The 25,587-nt window shown below is 48.8% G+C and overlaps 1 protein-coding gene and 3 non-coding genes across 4 annotated transcripts in view; 2 read left to right on the forward strand and 2 right to left on the reverse strand.

The window, feature by feature from the left end:
• VAC14 (Vac14, PIKFYVE complex component) overlaps window positions 1-25,587 on the forward strand; it is a 97,996-nt gene that overhangs the window by 2,825 nt on the left and 69,584 nt on the right. The window contains exons 2-10 of the mRNA XM_006909837.3: window positions 9,399-9,549; window positions 9,839-10,006; window positions 10,872-10,934; window positions 11,526-11,633; window positions 12,160-12,269; window positions 12,573-12,679; window positions 13,705-13,839; window positions 14,326-14,478; window positions 21,422-21,485. Of these exons, the coding sequence (XP_006909899.1) occupies window positions 9,399-9,549; window positions 9,839-10,006; window positions 10,872-10,934; window positions 11,526-11,633; window positions 12,160-12,269; window positions 12,573-12,679; window positions 13,705-13,839; window positions 14,326-14,478; window positions 21,422-21,485 (1,059 nt within the window). The remainder of the gene's footprint in view (window positions 1-9,398; window positions 9,550-9,838; window positions 10,007-10,871; window positions 10,935-11,525; window positions 11,634-12,159; window positions 12,270-12,572; window positions 12,680-13,704; window positions 13,840-14,325; window positions 14,479-21,421; window positions 21,486-25,587) is intronic.
• TRNAG-GCC lies at window positions 6,705-6,775 on the reverse strand. Its single transcript has one exon. It is a non-coding gene; the product is annotated as a tRNA-Gly (tRNA).
• On the reverse strand, window positions 7,367-7,437 carry TRNAG-GCC. Its single transcript has one exon. It is a non-coding gene; the product is annotated as a tRNA-Gly (tRNA).
• Window positions 15,518-15,588, forward strand: TRNAG-GCC. The gene has a single exon. It is a non-coding gene; the product is annotated as a tRNA-Gly (tRNA).

The following is a 25,587-nucleotide window of genomic DNA, read 5'->3' on the forward strand; positions in this document are numbered from 1 at the left end:
GATTTCATCAGAACGGCATGCAATTTACAAGTTTTAAATTGCTCACTTCTGGAATTTTCCATTTAATATTTTTGGACCACAGTTAACCATGGGAAACTGAAACTGCAGATAAGAAGACTGCTATACAGTCAGTCTCCTTGGGGTTTAGGATTTCAACACATTAATTTGGGTAGAGGGACGTAATTCAGTCTGTAACAGTGATCATAAAAAAAAAAAAAAAAGTAATCGTGTGTAAAGCACTGTTTGCTTTGTGGGTAGGAGGATAGAGAAGCTTTTTTTGTTTGGACGTTGTATGTCCCTCATCTCATTTATTTCACATGGCTGCCATGTAAGCTCGGTAGTGTTACCCCATTTCACAGATGAGGAAACAGGCTTCTTGAGGTTAAGAATCTTCCCAAGGTTTCACAAGGTTTAGCTAGAACCTAAATCAGAAACCTAGGTTCTTCTGTCTCAAAAGGCTTCCCCACCAGGATGAGTAGTTTTCCCTACCAAAAAGAAGACATATATTTAATTTATAAATTTTCACAATTGAACATCTATCTCCATGGTTATTTTAACTGCCACTTTCAGTTTTCCAGGACCCATTCTGCTCAGGTGACAGAGCCAGTGCTGCATATGGTGTTCCAATGAGGGATTAAAATTTTTAATAAGGGGAAGGTGTTTTATCTTGACGGCAGACCTCTCAGACACTAAAAGTGCAAAGAGTTGGATGCTTGGTCATCTGAAGGGCCCCTAGACTCTAGAATCTCGAGACCAGGCTGTATTCCATGACCAGGATCTGATGGCTAAATGCGTGAGCCTGTTGTGCACAGTCCTTGATGCTTTAAGCCCCACACATGCCCACTCAATTTTCTAAAGGACAAGGCACTTCAGCCAAGATTTTAGAATCGCTGTTTCAGGTTTTGTGAGCTCTCAATTTCAGAGAATGTAGTCCAATCAGTTCTGACAAAAAAAGTTGGTAATACCCCAGGCTCTGCTGTCCAGGAGAGTCCAGTGTGGGGGAGAAATGCCAGCCGACACTCAGATAAATGGGTGCCACTTTGCTAGAAGTGCTGTGCTCACAGAGTGGCGGCAGAGCCCCCTGACTTCAGGCTGGGAGAGATGGTGCCCTTCATGGTAACCAGGGATGGGCTTAGTGCCAAGTCTCTAGTGTTTCTGAACTTGGAGTTCTAAAAGCCAGCAAATGTAGGTACGTGGGCCATACCCCCTGAGAACACTGAAGCCCAAGAGCAGACTTATGGGAATAGAGCTCCTGAATCATGCGTCCTCGTCTGTCAAGTCTCTAGTGTTTCTGAACTTGGAGTTCTAAAAGCCAGCAAATGTAGGTACGTGGGCCATACCCCCTGAGAACACTGAAGCCCAAGAGCAGACTTATGGGAATAGAGCTCCTGAATCATGCGTCCTCGCCTTGCCCGCTGGGGAAGGGACTGGTGGGGAGCAGTGATCCCTGGAGCTCTGTGATTAGATAAAGGTTGAACTATTGAGTATGACCTGGCTTTTTTGGAACCTACCACTTTTGGGGGGAGACACTAATTATATCCAAGTGGCTTAAGGCAATTTTTGGAATGTGGGTCCGAATTCCACCCAGCTCAGCTCTTTATTAGCAGCGGGACCCTCAGCGAATTATTTAATCCGGGGGTCACAGACTGGCACCAGGGACTGTGTCCTGCTGTAAGACCCATTTGCTTTGGCCTGGATCACAGGGTATTTAAAATTGAGAAATTCTCCAATTGGGGCTCCGTGGGGCCCACATTCCAACATGACAGATCAGGAGGACATTGGAGCCTCCCACTCCCCTTCCCAGCCAGGACATGGGCTCCCCAGCTGGCTTCCTGCGTGGGCAAGTTCACCACAGCCTGTCTTATGTCTCTTGGCCTTCTCACTTGTATCTCTTGCCTGGACCCTGTAGGCCTGTGAGTTTGTGACCTCTGGTTTCGCCTCCCTATGCCTCAGTTTCCTCCTCTTAAAACAATGCATCTTAAAAACAAGTGAAAGAAGCCAGTCACAAAAGGCCACGTGTTATATGATTTTATTTATATGAAATATCTAGAATAGGCAAATCCATAGAAACAGGCTAAGATGAGTGGTTGCCTAGGGCTTAGGGGAGGGGGTTAGGGGACAATGGGGAGTGGGTGCAGGGTTTCTTTTTAGGATAATAAAAAATATTGTAAAATTGGTTGTGGTGATGTTTGCATAACTTTGTGAATACACTAAAAACCACTGAATCGTACACGTTAAAAGTGAATTTGAGTATGTCAGTTATATCTCGGTTTTCAAAAGTAAGAATGTTTGTAGTGTTTTGTTACAGTGTGAGGGAAGCCCTCATTAAGTGGTCACAATTATTGTCACCTGAGATCCAAATGTGCCTCCTGCTGTCTCTGATTCGTTTCTCCTTTATAGTTTTTCCACAGATTATATCCAGTGGATACTTGGTATGTTTTGTCAGTTAACTCTTAGGACTTTTCAGAAGGTCTTTGGCCCTTGCTCAGAGGCAAATGTTATGCTTTTCCCATTCAGTTATTGGAGACTAGCGAGCAAATGGAAACCAGATTACTTAAATACTCAGCAGATGGAGGAGATGTTTACCTAGATTCTCTTTGGGAAATTGCTGCCCGGATATGCCATCTGAATATAGCACGTGACAATGGAGAACTGGGATGGATAATTGGACTTGCCAGGGCGGAAACAAAAAAACCAGCAGCCCCAAATCCAAGCTGAAAGTTGTATAACAGGCATAAACACAGCTCTGGATTTATTTTTCTTTTTCTGTCTTTTTTGGAGCCTGGAGCATGGCACATTCTCAGTCAACATTTAGTGAATGAACATGATCATGAGTGTTGTATATAAAATCACAGTTTGTCTTTCTGATTCTGACTTTGTGCTAATACTGTTATATGAGCGTATGCAATAGGGAGCGCATTACATGCGTCATCTCATTCTCTCAAAACATGTAAACTCATTGAAATTATTAGCCCCACCTTATGGCCAGGATGTCTCCTCTGAAGATATAGGAACATGAGTGTAGTAACTAAAACCTCTGCCATCTACTGCCTGGGACATTTGGATATCACCAAATGAAATGGGATTGAGGTTAAATGAAATAATAAATGTAAAGTGCCTGGCACCCAGTAGGCACCCAATAGGTGGTAGCTCTTTTATTTGAGGAGGGGAATAGTGTAACATAATGGGTAAGATTTTAGACCTTGGAGTCAGAAAAACCTAGTTTTGATTTCATTGCCTACCATCTATAAGTCGTGTGACCTTGTGTGTTTCTGAATGTTATCGAGCCTCAGTCTCCCCATCTGTAAAATGGGCATCGTAGTACCTAACTCAGTGGTTTGTTTGAAGGTTTAAATTAGATAATGCATGTAAAGCATCCAGCACATTACCTGGCATACAGGAAGTGCTCAGCAAATGGTTATCTCTTTTCTGCCTTCATAGTAGAAGCCCAGCTCTAGAACTTCATTTCAAAACATCTGAAGTACGTGCCTCATCTGTACTGCTGTGTGTGGTAGAGGAATGCTTCCAGGATATCTGAATGCTGAACGGTGTGGGGAAATGTACAGAGAAAGCTGCTTGCACTTGGAGCCTTGGTTCTACTCAAGGGAAGTCCCCTCTGTAACCGGGTGTGTTCGCTTTGCAGCTTATGTAGCTCAAGAAGATGGGAGAAGGGAGCTGGCCCGCATTTGAAAGGGCATGGGCTGTGGGTATGTCAGGGTTCAGATGCTTAGGAAAGGGACTTAGTTTCCCTGAGGCTGTGTTTCAAATCTGGAAGATGAGATAATAATAACTACAGACAGAGGTCGTTCCAAGGAATAACTGAAATATTTAGCATAGTGTGTGCTAAGCAAGTGGTCAACTCACCAGTCCTCGTGCGGTCTGCGATTGTCCCTGTGCTGTGTCACCAGAGGCCAAGAGGTCCAATGAGGAGCTGTGGTTATGTTGCTAGAACAGTGGTCCCAGATTCCCCTTTGGCTGATGATGATTCCAAATGCGTCCTGTCTGTGGCTCCTTCTCCTATCAGGGAGGGAGTAGCCGGTGTGGCACTTCGTGATGTTGGGGTGGTGTCACAAGCTTACACTTGGCCAGCATTGGGATTTGTGCCTTCTGAGGAATGGGTGTTTCTGCCATCTTGCAACACCTCTGACCAGTTGAGAGTGGGGGCTCTGAGCAACCTCTAGTGCAGCAGTCTCCAGCCTTTTTGACACCAGGGACTGGTGCTTCTATGAGAATCTAATGCCCGATGAGCTGAGGCAGAGCTGAGGTGGTGATGCTAGTGCTGGGGAGTGGCTGCAAATACAGATGAAGTTTCGCTTGCCCACCTGTCATCTTCTGCAGTGCAGCCTGGGGGTTGGTAACCCCTGCTCTAGAGGACACTTTGTACGCCATGGTTTTCAACACTTTTTAGAGGAAGCCAGGCAGAAGCAGATTCTCTCCTCTGGTACATAGAACAGTGATGCCTGTGACCTTTACGTCAGTGGAGGTCCCGGGGATTTGTGAGCGTGAGAGTTTCTGGGCCAGATATTACCTTCAAAACTAGTTCAGCCTCAGACCCCCCACCTGTGGCTTGCAACCTATAGATGAAAGAGGAGACAGTGTGGTCTTTTGAAGAGAGACTAGGCATGACATTGAGGCTCCTGGATTTCACACATCACTTACTCTGTCTCTCTTTTAGTTGCGCTTTTTCCTCTGATGTTCTCTGTGAAGCAGGGAGGCCAAGTGCTCTTGATTTGGGCTGCTTTGGAACACCTGGAGATGGGGTTAGAGCACCCCTTCACCTCTTGGCAGGTGTCCTTCAGGTCTGGTGACCTGGGCCGTTCTCAGTGTGCATTTTGGAATCCAGGTAATGATAACTTAAATTATAACAGTAGAGTCTTAGGACCATCCAAATACGATACCGATTAACCCAACAGGTTAGATTTAGCTTAGCAGACCCCGCCACCTGTGGCTTGCAACCTATAGATGAAAGAGGAGACAGTGTGGTCTCCAATATATGTCGCCAATATACAGCAGGGGCTTCACCTTTGCCTGTGCCATCTTTTGCCGTGCTGGCTGTCACAGATTCATTCCCAGGTGGATGTTTGCTGATTTCTCACTCCCTGTGCAGAGCACTAGACTCAGAGAGAAGGCTGGCACAAGAGATGCAGAAAATCATGGCACCAGTTTGTCCTCAAGGGCTTTATCAAGGAGCTGTGGAGATAGAAGTGTACACATGAGAAGGAATTGGTGACATTTGCCAGTGCCTTGCTGGGTATAGAATGAGGGGTCACTGAATCCTTAGTGTTCAGAGGGAGGAGTGATCACTTCTTGGGATGGTCAGGAAAAGCAGGGGGTTGGATTTGAGCTGGATTTTGAAGGCTGAATAGGATGTGGGGCAGACAGGAAGTATATAAGGAGTAGACCAAGCCAGGCCCAGTGAGAAGGTGGGTCTCTTTGGAGTGGAAAGTTATGACGGGCAGCTGAGCAGAGAGACTAGAGAGACCCGAAGGCCCTGCTTTGTTTGCCCTGAGTGCCAGGTAAGGAGCGTGGGCTTGATTCATGGGACAGCTCTTCCTGCTGTGGCCCAGGGGTTGACCGACGGGGCCGGCCAGGGCCAGTGTTATCCGAGCCAATGGTATTGGTGAGAACATGTTCTCATGGTTTCCTCTCCCGAGCGAACCATCGTTTGTCATTGTCCGTCTTGTGTTCCTGGACGTGAAGACTATTCTGCTCCTAATTACAAGGGTGCAGACAGTAGAGACTTGGGGTTCCAAAGCTCAAGACTTGAACGGGCCATCATTTTTGCAGTGGCCTGGGGTTCCCTGAGTTGAGCACTGGTAGGATTCGGGTTTGGGGAGGCCTCCCAGGTGGTGCAGAGTAAATGAGAAAGGTGCTGCTGGGCCTGCGCAGTCGGGGGAGTGCTGAACACAAAGACCCCCCGTCCCCAGCCCATCTCCTCGCTTCCGGAACCCTTCAGAACCCTCTCAAATGCTTACCCTCATGAAGCCACACCTGATTCCCTCCCCACCAAGGATACTAGTCGTGCTCTTTCTTGCCTGCCCCCTCCTCATTTTTCACTCATCTCACCAGAATTTTTTTCTCTGCTGTGTATGAAAGTCCTTACATACTCTCGTATTTCCTCCCCTTCCCCCGGAGAGAGCCCCTCACAGATGGGGAGTGCCCCTCACAGCCGGAGAGAGCCCCTCACAGATGGGGAGTGCATCCCATAGCCTGACTCTAGAACTGGGAAGAATGCCCTTTCCAATTGCTCAGGAACCGTTTGTGACCTGGAACAGGAGACAGGCGAGGAGGAGGTGGCTCCAGGATGGCCTGTGCTGCTGGCAGGCTGGATCTTCTTTGGGTACCTTGCTAAGGCTTTGTGAATGTCCTCACTCCCGCTCCTGGTGCTGACACATACCAAGCAGAAACATGGTCTGGCTTCCCCGGGGGTGCTGTTGGCAGCCAGAGTACCCAGGCAGGCTTTCCGGGCAGGAGTGCGAGGCACAACTGCTTTCAGTGATTCCCCCATCCTGGACTCCTCAAGAATAAGGAGACACGGGTTCTAGATCTTTGTGGAATTTAAGAAACTTCAGTAGTTTTCATCAAAGGTATTTTAAGCTCAAGCTAGAAACAAGTCATCCTCAGTTCTCAGACTAGTCACAAATTCTTCAGGCAGTGTGAAATCTCAGATCCAACCTCATAGGATTAAAAATATCTCCAGCAGCTGCATTGGCCGGGAATCGAACCCGGGCCTCCCGCGTGGCAGGCGAGAATTCTACCACTGAACCACCAATGCTCCAGCTGTGTGAGCACCTCCCTTTTATCCCAGTCCTGAGCCTCCTTGTTTATATGCTGACTCAAAAATATAAGGCCAGACTCTTGTGCTGCCACATCAGCACAGCTGCAAGAACACAAAGCTTGTGTTCCATATCAGGAAGGAGAAAGCAGGAGGCAGAAGAATGTGTAGTTGATTGGCCTTCAGACTTCAGGACAGAAACTATAGCTCAAGTTTTTCCTTCTCAGTAACAAAAAGCACACTGAGAATTTGGGTGACTCTCTCCCTTCTGTTGTGTGGGTCTTCTCATTCCATATTCACATGTGTGCTGAGCTATTTTACAGTTTTCGCCCCAACTTCTTGCTAGAGACTGGCCAAGGCTGAGGGAACACAGCAGGAGTCCCCCACTGGTGAAGGGCATGAAGACCTTGGTCCCAGCAGCCAGTAGTACCTCTCTGGAGAACCCAGCTGCTATTTGTGAGCTCACCAAGCAAGGAATTGTGGTTAGAGAGTCACAGCCCCCTTGGCTGCTGCAATAGCAGGACGGCTCCTCCAGCAGCATCTCTGTGTGAGGAGGAATCCTGCCAGGAAAAAAAGCAAAGTGGCCAGCACTGCATTGGCCAGGAATCGAACCTGGGCTTCCCACGTGGCGGGCAAGAATTCTACCACTGAACCATCAATGCAACAGTTGTTTTCCTGTTCATCTGCACTGCTTTTCTGAAGGGCATGTATCTGTCCATACTCAAAGAGGAGCCCTGGCAGATGACTGGGCCGCTGAGCCTCACCTGGCTGGTTTGTCCAGTTTGGGAAACCAAACAGATTTATATAGAACCATCCTTGCTGGGCCTTATTATGCTACTTTGGAAGTGAGGGCCTTTGGAACTGGCACCGAGGCCCTTGGTTCGTCCACAGCCCTCAGCCCCCTGGGGTGGGCTTGGTGGAATCATCCTGTAAAGTCAAAGATTAAAGCACATCACAGGCCATTTGTTCAGCTGCTTCCTAAAATGCGTGTCTTAGCTCCCACATCTGCCATCTTAGGAGCCAGGCCTGTTTTGTTCACCTGTTTGCACAGTGCCTGGCACAGAAACCCCATGTGGTTTGCCGTATTAAATATTTATCAAACCCTGTCCAACCCCTCATAGAACAGCCTTTTTGCAGGAGTGCTCACTGCCTCATAGGGCAGCACATTTATGTTTGAACAGCTCTAGTATAGCAGGTTCCTGACACTGACCTAGAACCACACAGACTAAATGATTCCTTTTGGACTTGACTGTCCTTAAAATTCTTCAAGTCAACTTGAAACCTCCATTTATGCAACAGGCAAGCAGCGTACCGGCCATGATAGACACAAAGCAGTTAGACAGTGAGTCTACACACTGCTGCGAAAAGTCCCTAATCTGGAGCCCACCCTCATCACACCTTCATCTGCTGCACTGGTACCAGCCCCTCATGCCCGGATAATGGGATGGTCAAAATTCCCGAAGGGCAGAGTGTCTCAGCCTCTCTGTCCACTGGGCTCTGAAAACAGACACTGGTCCCTGACAGAACCGGGCCGTCCTTTACTCTCCACCACTCCAGGCAGGGCCTGCCCTGGGAGCATCCCGGGGGTGATCCCAGACATGGCCTCCCTCAGATGTCCTTCCCCCGTTAGCATCACTCTCCATGTAGACACCTCAGGCGTATCTGTGCTTCCTTTCCTCTCCCCATTACCTGGGCTTCTAAGGTTTTTTTGTTCAACAGGCCCTTCCTGCTCTTTGCCATGGCCTCAGCCATACATCAGGCCCTCCTTCCTGCCCCTGATAGCTGTGGTGTTCTCCTGCGGGGCTTTTTCCGTTTTCTTCGGTCCTGCCAGCGCCCCCGACCCAGCCCAGCCTCTCCAGGCCGCCACCAGAAGTACCTGTTACCTCACTGGAAAACTTTCACAGGATTTTTTCCTTTAACTGTCTCTAGTCATTCCTTCTACACACCAGACTCCTCCTCCTCCTCTAAATATGCCATGTCTTCTCAGAGCTCCTTGGCCAGGCTCTTCCCTGTGCCTGCGTGCCATGCCCCGCCTTCTTTGTTCTTCGCCTGAAAAATGCCTGCTGATCTTTCTAAGATCCGACTCAAACGACACTTCCCAGTCAGCCCGAGGAGATTAGTCTATGGCATTTTTCTTGCTTCTGTCACTTGCGCCTTGTTGCTGCAATTACATACTTGTGTGTGGATCTTGCTCGTTGAACTGGGGCCTGATTCAGCACCATCCCTGGAAATAAGGACACAGACCTAGTGAACCTCTTAGGTGCTCAAATGGAGGGTTGAACGAGTGTTGAATGAAGATGGCTGATCGACTGATGACGCATTGTAGTTTTTGTTCCCCAATAGGTTGTTCTCTTGAATTCTGTCCGTTTCTCAGAATTGAGATAGTTCCATTGTTACTCATTCCATTGTACGCAAAGGGAAACTGAGATCCAGAATAGGGAAACAGCTGTGACCCAGCCCAGGCCTCCCCGTCAGCAGCAGAACTGGGAAGCCTACCCTGAGATGCCTGATCCCTACTTCTCTTTCAAACAAGTCATCTTCCTCCCCGCTCCAGGCCCTGGAGCCAGCAGCAGGGGTCCCGTGATTCCACTGGTCCTACAGCCCCCCTCCTTTCTCTCTCCAGGCTGGTTCGGGAGTTCGTGGCCCAGAACAACACAGTGCAAATCAAGCATGTGATCCAGACTCTGTCTCAGGAATTTGCCCTGTCTCAGCACCCCCACAGCCGGAAAGGGGGCCTCATCGGCCTGGCCGCCTGTTCCATCGCACTGGGCAAGGTGGGCCTGGAGGGACAGACACAGCAGCGATGGCCTTGACTCGGATCTGAGACCCAGCAGGATGTTGCATGCCTATATTTTATTGCTGTTGTCGCCACACCTGACGTAGCAAGGTCTTGCAGCCTTGTTCCCTGGCGTGGCCCCTGTCCTAGGAGGCCAGCCTGCAAGGGTCTTTAAACCTAGCCCCACACAGAGGCCTCAGGCCTCCCAAGGGAGCTGGGATGTCACCTGGCACCGGGAGCTGGGGGCTGGCCTCCTTTGAGCTGTTTTTCCTCCTGCCCCACCACAGGACTCGGGCCTCTACCTGAAGGAGTTGATCGAGCCGGTGCTGGCCTGCTTCAATGACGCGGACAGCAGGCTGCGCTACTACGCCTGTGAGGCCCTCTACAACATCGTCAAGGTGGCCCGGGGCGCCGTGCTCCCCCACTTCAACGTGCTCTTTGACGGGCTGAGTAAGGTGACCACTCCTCACCGTAGCGGGGCTGAGCTCACTCCACCACCTAACTTGACCTTCCAGGACCTCGAGTGCTTGGGTCCCTTTTCCTAGATGCAGACAGGCCGATAAACACACGGCTGCCAGGGGCACCGGTTGTCTGTTCAATCTAATCATTTTTTTTAATGGGCTTATATTTACATTTTTTTCCATTTCTCTATTAATTTATCCTCATTGCATTTTAGGAAAGTATCAGTCTACCACAAATTGGAGGGAAAAAACTAACAGTTTGAAACACACTAACCTCCCTTGTAGAAGGTCAAGATAGTAAAGCCATATACAGACCGTATTTCCCCTGCGAGGAGAGCATTAGCCCGTAAGATCTGAAAGAAACTCCCCTTAGAAAGGCTTTGGAGTCCCTAGCACCTGCCTCGGCTCCTCTCTCAGCTCCTTGTAGCTCCCTGCCCAGGCACCGAGCCTCCTGAAGCTCTATTGCCCTGCTCATTGCCACAGTTGTTTCTAGAGTATCAGCGTCACAGCTGCCTTGGTCCCCTCCTTCAGGAGTGGAGAGAGGACCAGCATTCTAAGATTGGAAACCCCTGAGGAAGGCCAGTGATATGTAACTATCCGACCCGGTGGCAGCAGGTCACAGGGCCCCCAGCGGGTCCCAGAGGTCCCTGACCAGAATAGGGAAGTCCACTACATCTCACTTCTTGGCCAGGTTCCATTTTGCCCACCCCCACTTCCCTACCTTCCTTCGACTTATTTACTGAAAGAAGTGTGCATTCAGTGTTCCAAGCTGCACCAGAGCCTTGGCTGTGGGTTTTCAGTAGATTCCTTGTCTTGAATCTTGACCTTGACCATCTCTCTCCCTCTATGTGTCTCGTAGTTGGCTGCTGACCCAGACCCCAATGTGAAAAGTGGATCTGAGCTCCTAGACCGCCTTTTAAAGGTATTTGTACTTGGTCCCCACTTTTCTTTTTAGAATCTGTTTCTTGCATCTGTCCGTACAGTTTATAAATTCTGTCATTGGGGATGCTCTTTGTAATTTGTTTATTTAAAATTTTCCATTTACCCACAATAAAATTGACTCTTTGGCGGACAGTTCTGTGACGAGTATATAGTATATAGCAGCAGCACAATCAAAATGCAGGACTGTTCTATCACCCCTGTACATACCTTGTGCCACCCCCACCCAGGGCAGAGGAGACTGCCTGTGGCCTCCCACGCCACCTTGCCCCCGACAGGAGACTGCTTATGCTGAGCTCACAAGGGTATTCAATCCAGATCGCAGAGACACAAGATTACTCATTTGATTAGTTCTCTTGGCTTTGATTCCTGCTTTGAATGGAATCAGTTTTGCTTATCCTCTGGCCTGGGAGACAGTGGATGCTCTGAGGACCTCTCCTGCCTGGCTTAGGCTCTGCCATTTTTCTCTGACTGCCTGACTCCCAGAGCCAGCCCTGAACCAGTACTTAAGCCAGGTCAGGCAGCCCCTGGTCACTAGCTGTCACTCAGCAGTTCACGTGCCTTTGATTCGCAGGACATCGTGACGGAGAGCAACAAGTTTGACCTGGTGGGCTTCATTCCCTTGTTGCGGGAGAGGATTTACTCCAACAACCAGTACGCCCGGCAGTTCATCATCTCCTGGGTGAGGACTTGGCCCCACACGTTTCCCAGCCGTGATGAGCCTCTGGTTTAGTGACAGCTGCTCTCTGACACACCCCGGGCAGATCCTGTGGCTGCAGAGAAGCCTCACTGTTATCCCTCTGAAGCCAGTGACTCCAGATAATCTGAAAACACATTTGTTCAGCTCGGCCCCCAGACCCATTATACCTGCGCCTGACGAGGATTCAATTCTTTCTTTTTCCTGGGAAACCCAATTCCCTTTTGAAGCCAATAGTGCTACTTCTGGCAGTCACACCTCTTCTTACCTTGTCTGTCCTTTCCCATGTACTGCTTTTGCCCTAGGTATCTCAATTTCCTGCAGTTAAATTACTATTCCTCTGCACTAGCAATAGCTGCTAGCACCCCTCTTGCCATGGGACACCCGCAGCACCATAAAACGCTGCCTCAGCAGGTCCCCCTTCCCACTGCCCAGTCCCAAAGGATTGGTGAAGAGACAAAGGTTCTCAGGCTGGTGTAACTTTCTCTCCTGGTTTCTTCCCCTGGGTCAGATCCTGGTTCTGGAGTCTGTGCCAGACATTAACCTGCTGGATTATTTGCCAGAGATCCTGGATGGACTCTTCCAGATCCTGGGTGACAATGGCAAAGAAATTCGGAAAATGTGAGTAGATAGAAGGGGTAGGCAGCTGCCACCGTCCAGGGCCCTGCAGTGCGCACACATGCCCCACACCGACAGACGGGCAGCAGCAGGAGAACGAGAAGTTCCCCCTTTTCTTCCTGGCTCACATGCTTCCGGCTATGAGGAGCTAAGAGCTCATCAGCCCCCAGCCTCTGAAACATGTCATCTGACAGTTCAAAGTGTGGTCCGCCTTTGGGTGGCTGCCCCAGAGCAAAAATGGGCACTGATAGAGGCTCCTTCAGCCCTGGCTGACATATGCTATTTGCCTTCTTCTCTCATTGACAGGTGTGAGGTGGTCCTTGGCGAATTCTTGAAAGAAATTAAGAAGAACCCTTCCAGTGTTAAGTTTGCTGAGATGGCCAACATCCTGGTGATCCACTGTCAGACCACGGGTGAGTGTGTAAAGACTCCATGGCCACTGCCACCTCCTCAGAAGCTCCTTTCTGTCTCTGGAGGAGTCCTAGTAGGAGTGTGAACCAGTGTGACACTGGAACCTGGAGCAATGGAGTGGTGGGTTCTTGTGTGAGAGAGATTCAGAATCTCTTTTATCGTGGAAGCCTTTTTACTTGGTATGACCCTGGAGGGGAGTAAGATCTGGAGACCGTCTTGGTGGCGGCAAGCCCAGTATTTGCACTGTGAATTGAAATGCTTGGAGGTTGAGATTGTGTATCCATTAACTTGTGTTGAGTATCCAACCACCTCAAAACGTAATTGCTTGACACAGTAGTCGCTTACTATTGGTCATGAGTCTGCGGGTCAGCTGGGCCAGGCTTGGCTGGGCTTGATCACACACTACGGTCAACTGTGGGGTCTCCTGAAGCTGGATGGTCTAGGATGGCCTCGCTCATGTTTGGCAGTTGGCCGGCTGTCACCTGGGGCAACAGGGACAATTGGTCCATGTGTGTTATCATCAGCAGGCCAGCCCAGGTGCATTCATATGCATCAATCACCTGGGGCAACAGGGACAATTGGTCCATGTGTCTTATCAGCAGGCCAGCCCAGGTGCATTCATATGCATCAGCAAGGTCCCAAGAGACACAGTAGGTCTAGGCTTGAACCAGGAACACCATTACTTCTACCACCTTCTGGTGGCCAAAGTGGCAGGGCCAGGCCAAGGTCAAGAAGTGAGAAAATAGACTTCACCCCATGATGAGAGGAGCTGCAGAGCCCCGTTGCAGAGGACTTGGACGCAGGGAGGGGTAGGGAATCATGGCTGCTCTTACAGTCTGCCACGGACTGTTGTTCTGCTCCAGCCTGACACTGTATGTACCTTTGGGAGACAAATAGCAAGGGCGAGAGAGCATTGATGAGGCGAGAAGCGACGCAAGCCCTCGGGTGCCCCCAGACCCATCCTGAGGGTGGAAACACTGCAGCTGCTCATGCCGACCCTCCTAGAAGCCACCACTTTTCCTTCCAGACGACCTGATCCAACTGACAGCCATGTGCTGGATGCGCGAGTTCATCCAGCTGGCTGGCCGGGTGATGCTGCCCTACTCTTCTGGGATCCTCACCGCCGTCTTGCCCTGTCTGGCCTACGACGACCGCAAGAAAAGTATCCTTCCCTCGGGAGAAAAACAAGAACAGCCTCAAAGGGGCCTGAGAAGTCATGGGACCCTGGAGTGGGCGATGGGGCGCCCTTAGGACCCATCACACCTCTAGATAGGCCCTGGAGGTGGAGCTGAACACAGACTGTGACTGCCAGGGTAGTGACAGAGACACAGAGCTAATGCCACTGTCCTCAAACCTTATCTTGTTACTTAAAATTCTGGTGTGGCTCTCCCAGGTCCCACAGTTCCAACCTCCTGAGCTCACACTGCCCCACCTTGGGTGAGGGAAATTCTGTCGGTGGGAGGTCCACTAGAAAGGAGCCCTACAAGAGGGCGCAGGAGCGTCTTGAGGGGACAGCAGTGTGCCAGGCAGACGGGGACTCAGTTCAGACTTGTACTTTTGTGAAGGACTGAGCCCCTGACCAGTGCCAGTGGCCTTGGTTTTAGGGAAGACCCGTGGGTGGGACTGCTCCTTACATCAGTGGACTCAGGCATCAAGGAGGTGGCCAACGTGTGCAACCAGAGCCTGATGAAGCTCGTCACCCCCGAGGATGATGAACCTGACGAGCCGAAGCCAGCGGTGCAGAGACATGCGGACCCCAACCCCGATGACTCGCTAGCAAAGCAGGAGGGGACAGGCAGTGGTGAGTAGGCTCTGCCTCCTGTCTTTCACGTCTCGGGGAGGGCACCAGGGAACCAGAGGTCATAGCTGACTTGGGATCACTAACCAGAAGGACTACTTTCCACAGGTTAACTAATGTAGTTCTGATGACGACCCAGTAAGGGACTGTTATTATCCTATAGAAGAGCACAGGAAATAGGTGGCACACCAGACCAGGATCTGGCAACCACTCAGGGGCGGGGCTGGGATTTGAAGCCTGGCAGTCTGTCTCCAGAACCCATGCTCTTACCCCTTACTGCCGCAGAGACTGCTATTAGACCCGCTATTCCTTTTCTTAATCTTTTTCTGACCTAACTTACAAGAAATGGTTGTTTTCAGTATAGGAAGCTTTGGAGCACAGCAAGATTATAGGTTCCAGAATTCACTTGAATCTTGGCCATAGACATCCAGCCACCCAGAAGCTGGCTGGCTTTACTATGCCAGCCATTCTCAGGAAGGGAGGATTAAGAAAGCTCCAGCGGCAGTTTATTAGTCCTTGGGAATCCTGCTGTCAAAATCAAGTGTCTTTAGATTATGAAATGGCTCTACTCTCCTTTCAGACTCCTTATTGTCTGATTTATCTGTAACGGGAAGAAAACCACTTTTATGCTGATTAGAGTTTGACTCTCTAAATGTTACCTACATCTCTGACTCTTTCTGTTTTCATCTTTTGCACCTCTGTCCTCATTGAGACATCACTGACCAATATTGGGGTGATGTGCTCCTTTGCAGTTAAGTCAGAGAGTGCATTGATACAGAACCTACTCAGATCTTCAAGACTAACAGGCTAAGGTCTGGAACTTTACCCCAGGAGCTGGAAGAATTTCTAAAGCATTTTCTCCCATTGCCGTCTTAGGCTTTTCTTTTGAACATCTGAGCAGAGTGTCAGGCACACATGCCCCACAGGTCTCCTCCCATGGGTTTGGCATGCTGGATCGTTTCGGTGTCTGGTTACGGTTGTGCCATCACCACTGTGAGCCTGAGCAGCAAAACAGCTGGAGGCAGAACAGCACTCAGCTGGAGCATTGGTGGTTCAGTGGTAGAATTCTCGCCTGCCACGCGGGAGGCCCGGGTTCGATTCCCGGCCAATGCAGCAGCTGGAACCTTTTTGGCAACTCCTTGAAAAAAGAAAATTTGGGAAATAAGTTAGTGGGGGCCTCCCAAGGTTGGAGCTTTCTTACTAGGAGGTACTAGAAGAATCTTGGACATAGACATATTTTGCTAACTTTCACTGATATATGAGTATTTTATCTTTTTATTTTTTGATTCTCATTTTAGAAAATTTAGAAAGAGAAAAATATATAAAGAACAAGACTATTCCCACAAGAGGCAATCAGTATTATAGTTTCGGCAAATTTTTTCCAGTATATCTGTATTTGAGATCATACAACTTATATAACTTCACATTTCTGCTTTTTTTGCTTGAGTGATAGGTCTTTTTGCTGGGGGCAGGGTTGGGTTGCTTTTGCTTTGTTTTTGGCTTGACAAGTAACAACGTGTAGAAGTTTGGAATATTTTATACTGAATTAAAAATTTAGTGCCTCTTAATCCATAGTTAGAAAGTAGAATAATGGTTGCTGAGCGGGAGGGAAGGGGAGTTGGGACCAACTGCTAACAGATACCTGGTTTCTTTTTGGGGTGATGGAAATATCCTGGAATTAAATAATTCTTTGCACAACTTTGTGAATATAGGAAAAAATCACCCACTTATATGCTTTACAACAGTAAACTTTGTGTCAGGAAATTTTATGTTATATGAATTATATCTCAATTTTTTTAAGAAAAGTTAGAGCCTCTTCCTCCATAGCGGAACCTGACAGCCCCTGCCCCATTCTTTCTGCTTATGTGGCAGCACATCAGGCCCTCTGGAAAGGAACTGCTGTATTCTGTCGATCAAGGCAACTGCTGAAAACCAGCTGGAGCATTGGTGGTTCCATGGTGGAATTCTCACCTGCCACCTGGGAGGCCTGGGTTCTATTCCTGGCCACGCTAGTGTATTTACTTAACTTTTTTTTTTTTTTAGGTGAGGCAACCCTTGGTCGACCTCACAGATTGCAAGGACCTTGTTAGCTTACAGTTCCTTTTTTTTTATTTTTTATGCCTACATTTACTTAACTTTTTAGATAGTCTTTTTTAGCTTCCTTGAAACAGCTCCCAGCTCAGGAGAATCTTATCCTAAACCAAGATACATGCAGGCAGCTTGGCTCCAGATTTTATTGCCTCATAAACAGCATTTCAGCAGACACAAAGCTCACTTTATAGTAGTTCCCAGAGATGGCAACAGCTAATTTGGGGGCTCCACATCTACTCCAGACCCGCTCAGCTTATACCTAACTACCACTTTACCAGAGTGCCAGGAAAAGGTGCCAGCAAGCCAAGAGAGTGATGATTTAGCTAGTCAGTCGACAGATTCGTCCCAGCCTCTCCTGCTTACTCTTATCATTACTCTGTTCCACTCTTCCAGCCCAGGTCCACCTGGCGAAGGCAGGCGCCTCCTGCCTGCTCTCCCTCACCTAGCGTCTCCCTCCGCGATTCAACCTATGTTGCTGCACCCCACAACACAGATGTTCTTCACCCGCACCTGTGGGCCAGACCTACAAGGAGGCTAGTCAGCCATGCCCTCTTTGCACGAGCACACACTCACACACACGAGCGCTTCCCCCTTGACTGTCACACGGGGCTCCAGACACGGTCGATGCGCATTTGTGCCGTGCTGCTTGCCCCTTTCCGCTTATTCTGACCCTCACTCAGCCCTGCTACTTGCCTGTGTTGCTGCACCCCACAACACAGACGTTCTTCACCCGCACCTGTGGGCCAGACCTGTGAGGAGGCTGGTCAGCCATGCCCTCTTTGCACGAGCACACGCTCCCACACACGGGTGCTTCCCCCTTGACTGTCACACGGGGCTCCAGACAAGGCCGATGCGCATTTGTGCCGTGCTGCTCACCGCTCTCCGCTTATTCTGACCCTCACTCAGCCCTGCTACTTGTGGGGGTCCACAGCGCAGTGTCCTTTGTCTGACTCTGAGTTCCTGCAGCACGCCGTATGTCCTTCCTGTTCCTCTCTGTGACATTCCCTGATTGTCCCAGGTGTCGTGGCCTAGATCCTGGGGTCAAAACCACCTGCCTGTGAGTCCTGGCCCTGCTAACTTCATACCTTTTGCTCTTGGACAAGCCACATGGCCTTTCTAAGCCTGAGGTTCCTTATTTGTTAAATAGGGCAGCAATAATAATACCTCTTAGTGTGGTTGTGAGTTTCAAACAAGATTTGTGACGTAAAGCTCTTATTGCATGGCATAGGCCTGCCTCAGTACAGGTGCTTTAGTGTCAAGTTGTTTTAATAGATGTTTATAAGATACTCATCTGTTTAGCAAGATTCTCAGGGGCAGGGCTTTTGCTCCCTTGTTTTTCTCACCAGCACTGTCCAGGAATCAAAGAGGGTCAGGGATGGAAGTTCTTGTGGCAGGTGAGGAGCAGAGCTACAAGTAGGGTCTCCAGTGGAGGGCCGGTGACCTATCAGTGAACACGTAGTAGACTCCATCTATTTGCAAAGCTTCGATGGGACCGGGCATATCAGCAGCTTCTGTGGACACCGCAGGTGCAGATGAATCAGACCCAGGACCTGCCAGCGAGCAGCTCAGGCAGGGATATCCGGATGAGTGATCACGTGACACTGGGTGTGGTCACAGAGGCTCAGGCCACCAGGCCGGGCTTCGTGGAGGTTATTTGAACGGGAGCTTTTCTTTCTTTTTAGCTTCCACTCTCCCCTCGCCCCACTCACGTCATTAATTCTGATTATAAAAGGAGTAGAGATTTTGGAAAAAAACAGACATTCCTACTGGCAAAGAATAAACAAATTAAATACATTGTCTGGTCAGTATATTTAGCAGCACATATCAAAAGAATTTTTCCTTAGGAAATAAACATAGTTGTAGGTAAGGTGCTTTGTTTTAAACACCTAACAAATGGTAGCTCATTTATTGCCATAACAAGCCTGTGGTGAGAGGGTCGGCACTATCGTGACCCCCCCCATAGTGGGGAGGAAGTAGAGTTGAAGTCAGGTAACCTGCCCAGGGGTCACACAGCTAGTAAGTAGGGGAGTCAGGGCTCATACCCGGGCCCAGGGGCCCCAGAATCTCTGTTCAGCGCCGTGTAGACCGCGATGCTCTAAAGAGGGAATTCATGCAAAAGAGCAACCAGTGATGCTCAGCTTGACTGGGAATCTGAGAATTGCAAAGGAAAACAATGTATGATTTTTATTCATCAACTTGGCAAACATGTGAAAGATTACTAATATCCCTTTGGAGACTTTAAGGGGATGACTGTGCCTCCGTTCTTCAGTATATATTGGTAGCGCCTCCCTGCAGGGCAACTTGGCATTATCTATTAAAGTATCAGATGCCTGATCCCTCCACTCGGCAGCCCAGTGTACATGGGATCCTGGAGCGGAACAAGGAAGCATGGGGGAGATGTAAGTGAAATTAGGAAACAGTCGAAATTAATTTGAAGCTAATTTTCGACATCGCCTTATTTCATCTATGAATGTGTGTGTTTCTGAAAAACTAGAGGGCGGGAGCCCACCGGGGGCATGGACCCCTAGCTGCTGGTCCAGACCGGCCTGCCCAGGCTCCCCCACATGTCTTCCTCCCCTTTCCCCAGGCCTGTTCCAGCGGACATGGGGCTGCTCAGCAGACCCAGCTGGCACCCACAGCTCTTTCTGCCCCCACCAAGCTGTGCCCATTCCCCGAAGGGTCTCTGGGACTCAAGGTGACAGGCGGCAGCTCAACGTGGAAATAAAGGTCCCCTTACTAGCATGTTGGTGGGGAAGCTCCATGCTCCACACTTGGAATAGCACTGCCCTAAGACGTAGTACAAAGGGAAGAAAAGCAAGGAACCAAAGATACTCTCTGATTCCATTTATGTTTGCAAAACAGAAAGTAGGATTCGCAAAGACAAGAGGGCACTGGCCTAACTGGTAGTTACCAGCACATAGAGCGAAGTGAGATCAGAGGTTAAGGAGAAAAGGGGATTTGGTTTGGGTTTTTTTTTTAGAGTTTTTAGAATAAGAAAATGTTTTCCTTGTATAATTTTTAACTTTTTTAAGAGGCCAAGGCTGGTGCCATTTGAGCAACTATATAAATAATGATAGTTTTAATTTGTAACCCACAGAATAAATAAATATCTGTGGATCCATAATGATATAAATGAATGGATGGGTAGATAATTCGATAAATGGTGGGGAAGAGACAGCTCTTCCTTATAGAAGAATCTAGTTAGTAAATGTAAAAGGAAAAAAGAAAATAGAAAATTACCAGTAGGCACACACCACAATAATTAATACTTGTTGTAGGCAGGACCCACTGATGGGTGCTAAAATTAGTGAGGGCATGTTTGAGGAAAAAACGGATATTTGTCTAATCTCAAGTATCTTCCCTAAGATATTAACTACAAAAAGAAAAAGAGTCGCTTCGTAGGGTAGAAATCCAGCAGACACTACCATAATCAGGTGATGAGGCTGACTGACGTCACCAGTAATGAGACAAAGAGGCATCGAATTCCCCTGATACTGTGCACGGAGAAGGCGCATCACTTCGGTGGTGATATTCTTCCAAAAATGCATAACCTCAACCTACTCGTGAGAAAACATGAGACAAACCCAAATCGAGACATTCTACACAGCGACTGACCAGGGCTTAAAAAGTATAAAGTTCAGGAAAGATACAGAAGAATCGAGGAACTGTCACAGACAGGACAGCTAGATGCAATGTGAAGTCCCAGTGTCAATCCTGAAACACAGGACGTGCGGAAAAATGGTCAAATTCAAATTAAGTTTGCGGTTTGGTTAACGGCATTACACCAGTGCTACTTCCCTGGCTTGAGAATTGAACAGTGGGTCTCTGTAATGTTAACATCAGGGCAGATGAACAAAGGATATACAGAGAAGTCTATTGTTTTTGCAACTTTTCTGTAAATCTAAATTTCCAAAATAAAAAGTTTTGGTTTTTTTTTTTACCTTAAGAAAATAGCCATCTCTTCTAGCCCTCAGCAACCTCTCACCTTCTTTATATCTCTATAGATCTGCCTATTCTGGACATTCCATATAAATGGAATCCTACAATATGAAATCCTTTGCAACTGGTTTCTTTCCTTTAGCTCGATGATTTCCAGATTCATCCCTGTTGTAGCACGTATCAGTCCATCGTTCCTTTTTATGGCCAAATAACAGTGCACCGTATGGCCGTAACATTTGTTTATCCATTCATCGGTTGATAGATTTGGATGTGTACACTTTTTAGTATTGTAAATAATGCCACTGTGAACATGCTGTACAAGTTTTGGTGCAGACATAAGTTTTCCTTTCTCTTGGGTATACGCCTGGAAGTGGAATTGCTGGATCATCTGGTAATTCTATTTAGCCTTTTCGGGAACTGCCAGACTGTTTTCAACAGCAAGTGCACCATTTTACAATCCCACCAGCAATGTCTAAGGCTCCCAGTTTCTCCACATCCTCACCTCCTCTTGTTATTATTATGTCTTTTTTATTTCCGCTATCCTAGTGGGTGCGAAATGGTATCTCATTGCAGATTTGATTTCGATTACCCTGACGGCTAATGATGTTGAATATCCCAGAAGTCATTTTTAACATCCATTGCCCTTGGCTCCACAGTCCCTTCTGAGATTTCCCAGATGTGTTCGGCATCAGTGTCCCTCCTTGTGAGATCACCGTGCCTAAAAACTTACTATCCCAAAAGCTTTGGGGAATGAGTAGGCATCGGGTCCTCAGGGCTCCAAAACCACATTTCTTTTCAAGGACCGGAATCAAGGTGCGGGGGACCAGTTCGTTGTGTTTTTATAACGGGCATCTTGTTCATTCAAAAGACCCCACCAGCCTTTAGCGTGATGCGTTATTCCTCTTACTCTCCCCAGGAGGCCCTGATGGTGCTTGTGACTCCAGCTTCAGCAGTGGCGTTAGTGTCTCCTCTCCAGCCAGGTAAGTGGTTCGGTCTGGCCAGAGGTGTTTGTGGTGAGCCAGCAGCCTAGATCTTTCCAGGGGGTACAGGAAACAGCAGCAAAGACCTGAGGCGAACGCTGCTTGGGGTCACAGGAGATGCCTGATGAGAGGATCTGAGGGACCCTGAGCAAGCCCACCTTGCCTTTGGGGCGTGCGGGATTGGAGGGGTCATAAGCTACTGGAGGTCAGTAAATACAAATTGTAAAAGTCTAACATGATTACTACAGTGAGACGTAATTACAGACACCTTTTCCCGGCACCTTTTGCTTGTCCAGGATGACGTGGGCTGACAAGACTCTCAAGGTGAAGGCTGTTCGAGGACAGTCCTGGTTACGGGCAGTAATGAATTGAGCGGAGAGTGCGAGGACTTTGTTTTGGCAGCTGAAACTGTCCTCTCTCTCCCTGGCGCCCAGGTCGGCTGTAATAGCGCAGCCATCCACAGCGGGGCAGTGCAGGCCAAGCATCGAAATAATTCCTTTCCTTGCCAGCCCCCTCCATGCTGTGCAAAGTGATGGCATTTCCCTTGGGAGGGAATCGTCATCATGCTGTCCTTGTCTGGGCCCTGAACTTGGCCCACATTGCTTTTTCTTTGGGCAGAATCGGCACCTGTGGGGCTGCAGTGGATGGCAGCTCTCCAACAAGGAGTTTCTTGTTTTGAACCCCCTGGGGAACCAGTCACTCGTGAAAGGAAAATACACTCAACCCCAAGAGGCTCTCTTCTCCCCAGACCCTTAGGATCTTCCCTCCTTTTATATTGTTTTTTAAATTTATTCTTATCTCTAAGCCCTGTACATGTTTTCAAAGTATGCAAGTACTGATTAGAATGGATTACTCCTAGGACCACTCGCAAATTGTTCGAGCAAGCCAGTAAACGGTCACTTAAACGTTTCCAGTTGTCACACACTCCAGACCACCTGCCCGTGGTCAACCCTACACAAGATAAAGACGTCATCCCTGACCTTGAGGTTCCGTAGTGGAGAGGCAGAGAAGTAACCAGAAAGTTACTGGAAAGGGTAGTGATTGCTGTGATGGGAGACTCAGAAGCGTTGGGACAGGCGATGGTGCCTGAGCCGAGGCTGGAATAGTGGCCGACAGTGATGAATACTCAGCAGGCGGGTGCTTGCTAGGCCCTTGCTGTACCAGGTACTTTGTGTCGCTTCATTAGATCTTGTTAATGTTTAAATCTCACGGGGTCAGTATCTCCATTTTAGAGCTGAGGAGGGACAGGAAATCAGGGGGCCGCTGTGCAGAAAACAGATTTAGGAGAGACTCAGGTGGATTAAGATCAATAAGAAGGGATGGAGGTTCAGATTGAAGAGGTGGCAAAATAGGGAGGAAGCCGAATAGATTTGAGATCTGTTTTGAAAATACAGTTGATGATTTGCCGATGAATAGGATGGAATAAAAGGAGAGAAATGAAGGAAAAAATAATTTCTAGATTTTTGGCTTGAGCCAAGTCAGGATGTCCCGGTATCATTTCCCAGGCTGGGGTGGAAAGGGACAGGCGTGTGAGTGGGCCGGTCAGGAGCTCTATTTGAAGTTCCTAAGAGCAGTTAAGGGGGCAGGTTTGAGTAGTGGAATCTGGAACCTGGGGAGAGGTCTGGACAGAGATGCAGGGAGACTGGTATGTCCTTCAGGGATGTGCTTCTGTTCTAAAGGCTGTGAGAGCCGGCGTTACAGGCGGGAGTGACAGAGCAGACCTGTGATTTAGAAGACCCTCTGGCAGCCCTGGAGAGGATGGTGAAGGGAGGGGGACAGAATCCGCAGTGGAAAAGCCTGTTGCAGACTCGTCACCATAATCTAGGCTACGGGGGATTGTCCTGCTCCGTGGCAGTGGCAGTGGGAGGTGGGGGAGGTCCAGGAGGAGGCAGAGATCCGGACATAACTGAGTGGGGTCCTCTACCCACTGGAGGTGGCAGCTGAGGACAGTGGGACGGGGCGCCGGCTTCCTTTAGTTGGTGCCGCCAGAAGAGGACTGAGCTTGGGCAGGATGGCATCTTCCAGGGTCACCAAGAAAGAAAGCCCACTCTGCAATTTCCAGGTGTGCTGCTTGCTCAGGGCACTGCCTACAGTTGCCAGTTACACTCAGTTCAGGCCAGTCAAGGGCAACAGCTGGATTGGGGCTCCTCTGATCGCAGAAAAGCGTCCCTCCCTGGCAGAAAAGTACCAGCAATGGTGAGGCTTCTGAGCCTCTTGGTGGTCTCTGACCCTTGGAGAGTCTGATGAGAGCTGTGGACGCTCGTCCTAGAAAAATGCAAATATACAACAAAATTCAGAATATGCTTTCAGGGGTTCAGGGATCTCAGAGCTAATCCTTGCATCCCAGGTTTTTCTTTCTAATTCCTCACTTGGACCTCAACACAGAGAGAATAACTGACTAAACCCAGGAGCATCAGCTGCTTCTCCCTCTCTCTTCCCTCTTCTTTCCCAGACGTCAAGGGAGCTCCAGGTGGCCCCAGGTTAACAGTAGCCACAGGGGTGACTACTGAATAAGCAGGGGGTGACAAGATCCCTGAAGGCCTGGGGTGACATCCAAGGTGGGGTTCCAGTTGGAGGAGTCTGGGTTTTTCCACCCTCCAGGGTGTTGAAAGCGAGACTCCCTGGGAAGGAGTGGCAAGAGGAATGGAGGACGCATGCTCTCGGGTAAGAAAGGGTTAGGAGGAATAGTCTCCACCTCTCCCCTCCCTCCTCTCCTTCCCTCCCCTTCTCCCCTCCTTTCCCTTCCTCCCTCTCTCCCTCTCTCCCTCTCTGTCGCTCACCCTCTTCCTTCCTCTACCCCTCCACTCTCTCCCTCCCTCCGTTTCTCTCTCTCTGGTGCTGCTTATATGCACTGTCCTCACCTCTCGTGCATTCTCTAGTAGAATCCCACTTTCTGGACCTGTGTCCTGACCCCACCACACCTGGCTGTGTGGCCCTGGGCAAGTAGCTTAATCTCTTCCTGTCTCAGCTTCCTTATCTGTAAGTTGGGTGTGATGATAGTATCGACTTCATAGGGGTCTAGAGCTTCAATGAACTGAACTATGTAAAGAGTATAGAACAGGGCCTGGCCCACAGAAAGCGCTTCGTACATTCTAGTTACAATTACTGTTACAGGAACCTTGTTATTATCCCCATTTTACAAATGAGGAAACAGACCCAGAGAGGTTAACTTCTTGCCCAAACTCATTCAGCTAATTAGTGACCAGATTGGAGTTCAAGCTCAGTCTGTCTGACTCCAAAGCCTATGATTTAACTTTTATTAATCATAGATGGAGAGCTGCAGAAGCTTTGTGTGTTGGCCTCCCTAACTCAGCTGACACAGGAACCCCAGATAGGCATTGCCGTGGGAATAGGCTTCTACACTGATGCCGAGGGCCGTGGTGTTATCGGTGATAGTACAGGTCTCCTGGTATATAGCTGGCTGCCCTATGTACATAAGGCAAGCGGAAAGATCTAGAAACCAGTGCTTCCCAACTTTTAGCATCTGCTGATTGGAAAAAAAAAGTTAGAACAATCTTAAAACAAATTTGAAGTCAGAGACTTTTTTTTTAGATTTACTTTCCTTCTGATTTGATTAGAGATGTGACATAAGAGTGCTATAAAGAATTAGACATTATAGAAATAAGGTGCTGCCTCCCAGAGAGAACCGCTGGAATTTATCATTATTGTGGTATCAGAAGCATTACTCAATATATTGGTATTTTAATAGTCGCAGTAGCACCGTGCATTTGGAAATTGTAATACGTATATGTATAACATCCACTGTGAGATGCTTTATGAGAAAATACTCACCGAAAATGGGGTTCTGCAGACACCTTGAAATAACTCAGAAGCCCCAAGAGTGACTAGTCTAGACTTTTTGGAATCAATGCAGAAATGCATTTGAAAGTGTAAGTGAGCTCCTCCTCTTCTCCTCGAGTCAGGTAAGCTAGGGCAGAGGGCGCCCCATTTTAGGCTCCAGGCCAGCAGCTCAGGAGCTGGGCGCGCCGTGCGGTGTGCCCTTTAGGGCGGGCCCAGGTTCCCAGAGTCCCAGCTCCCCACTGAGCATGCGCAGCACCCAGCACACAGCAGCTCGCTCCACCCAGGGTAGCAGCCACGAGCT

The sequence above is a fragment of the Pteropus alecto genome, unplaced genomic scaffold (assembly GCF_000325575.1).
Source record: "Pteropus alecto unplaced genomic scaffold, ASM32557v1 scaffold42, whole genome shotgun sequence".
Taxonomy (NCBI): Eukaryota; Metazoa; Chordata; class Mammalia; order Chiroptera; family Pteropodidae; genus Pteropus; species Pteropus alecto.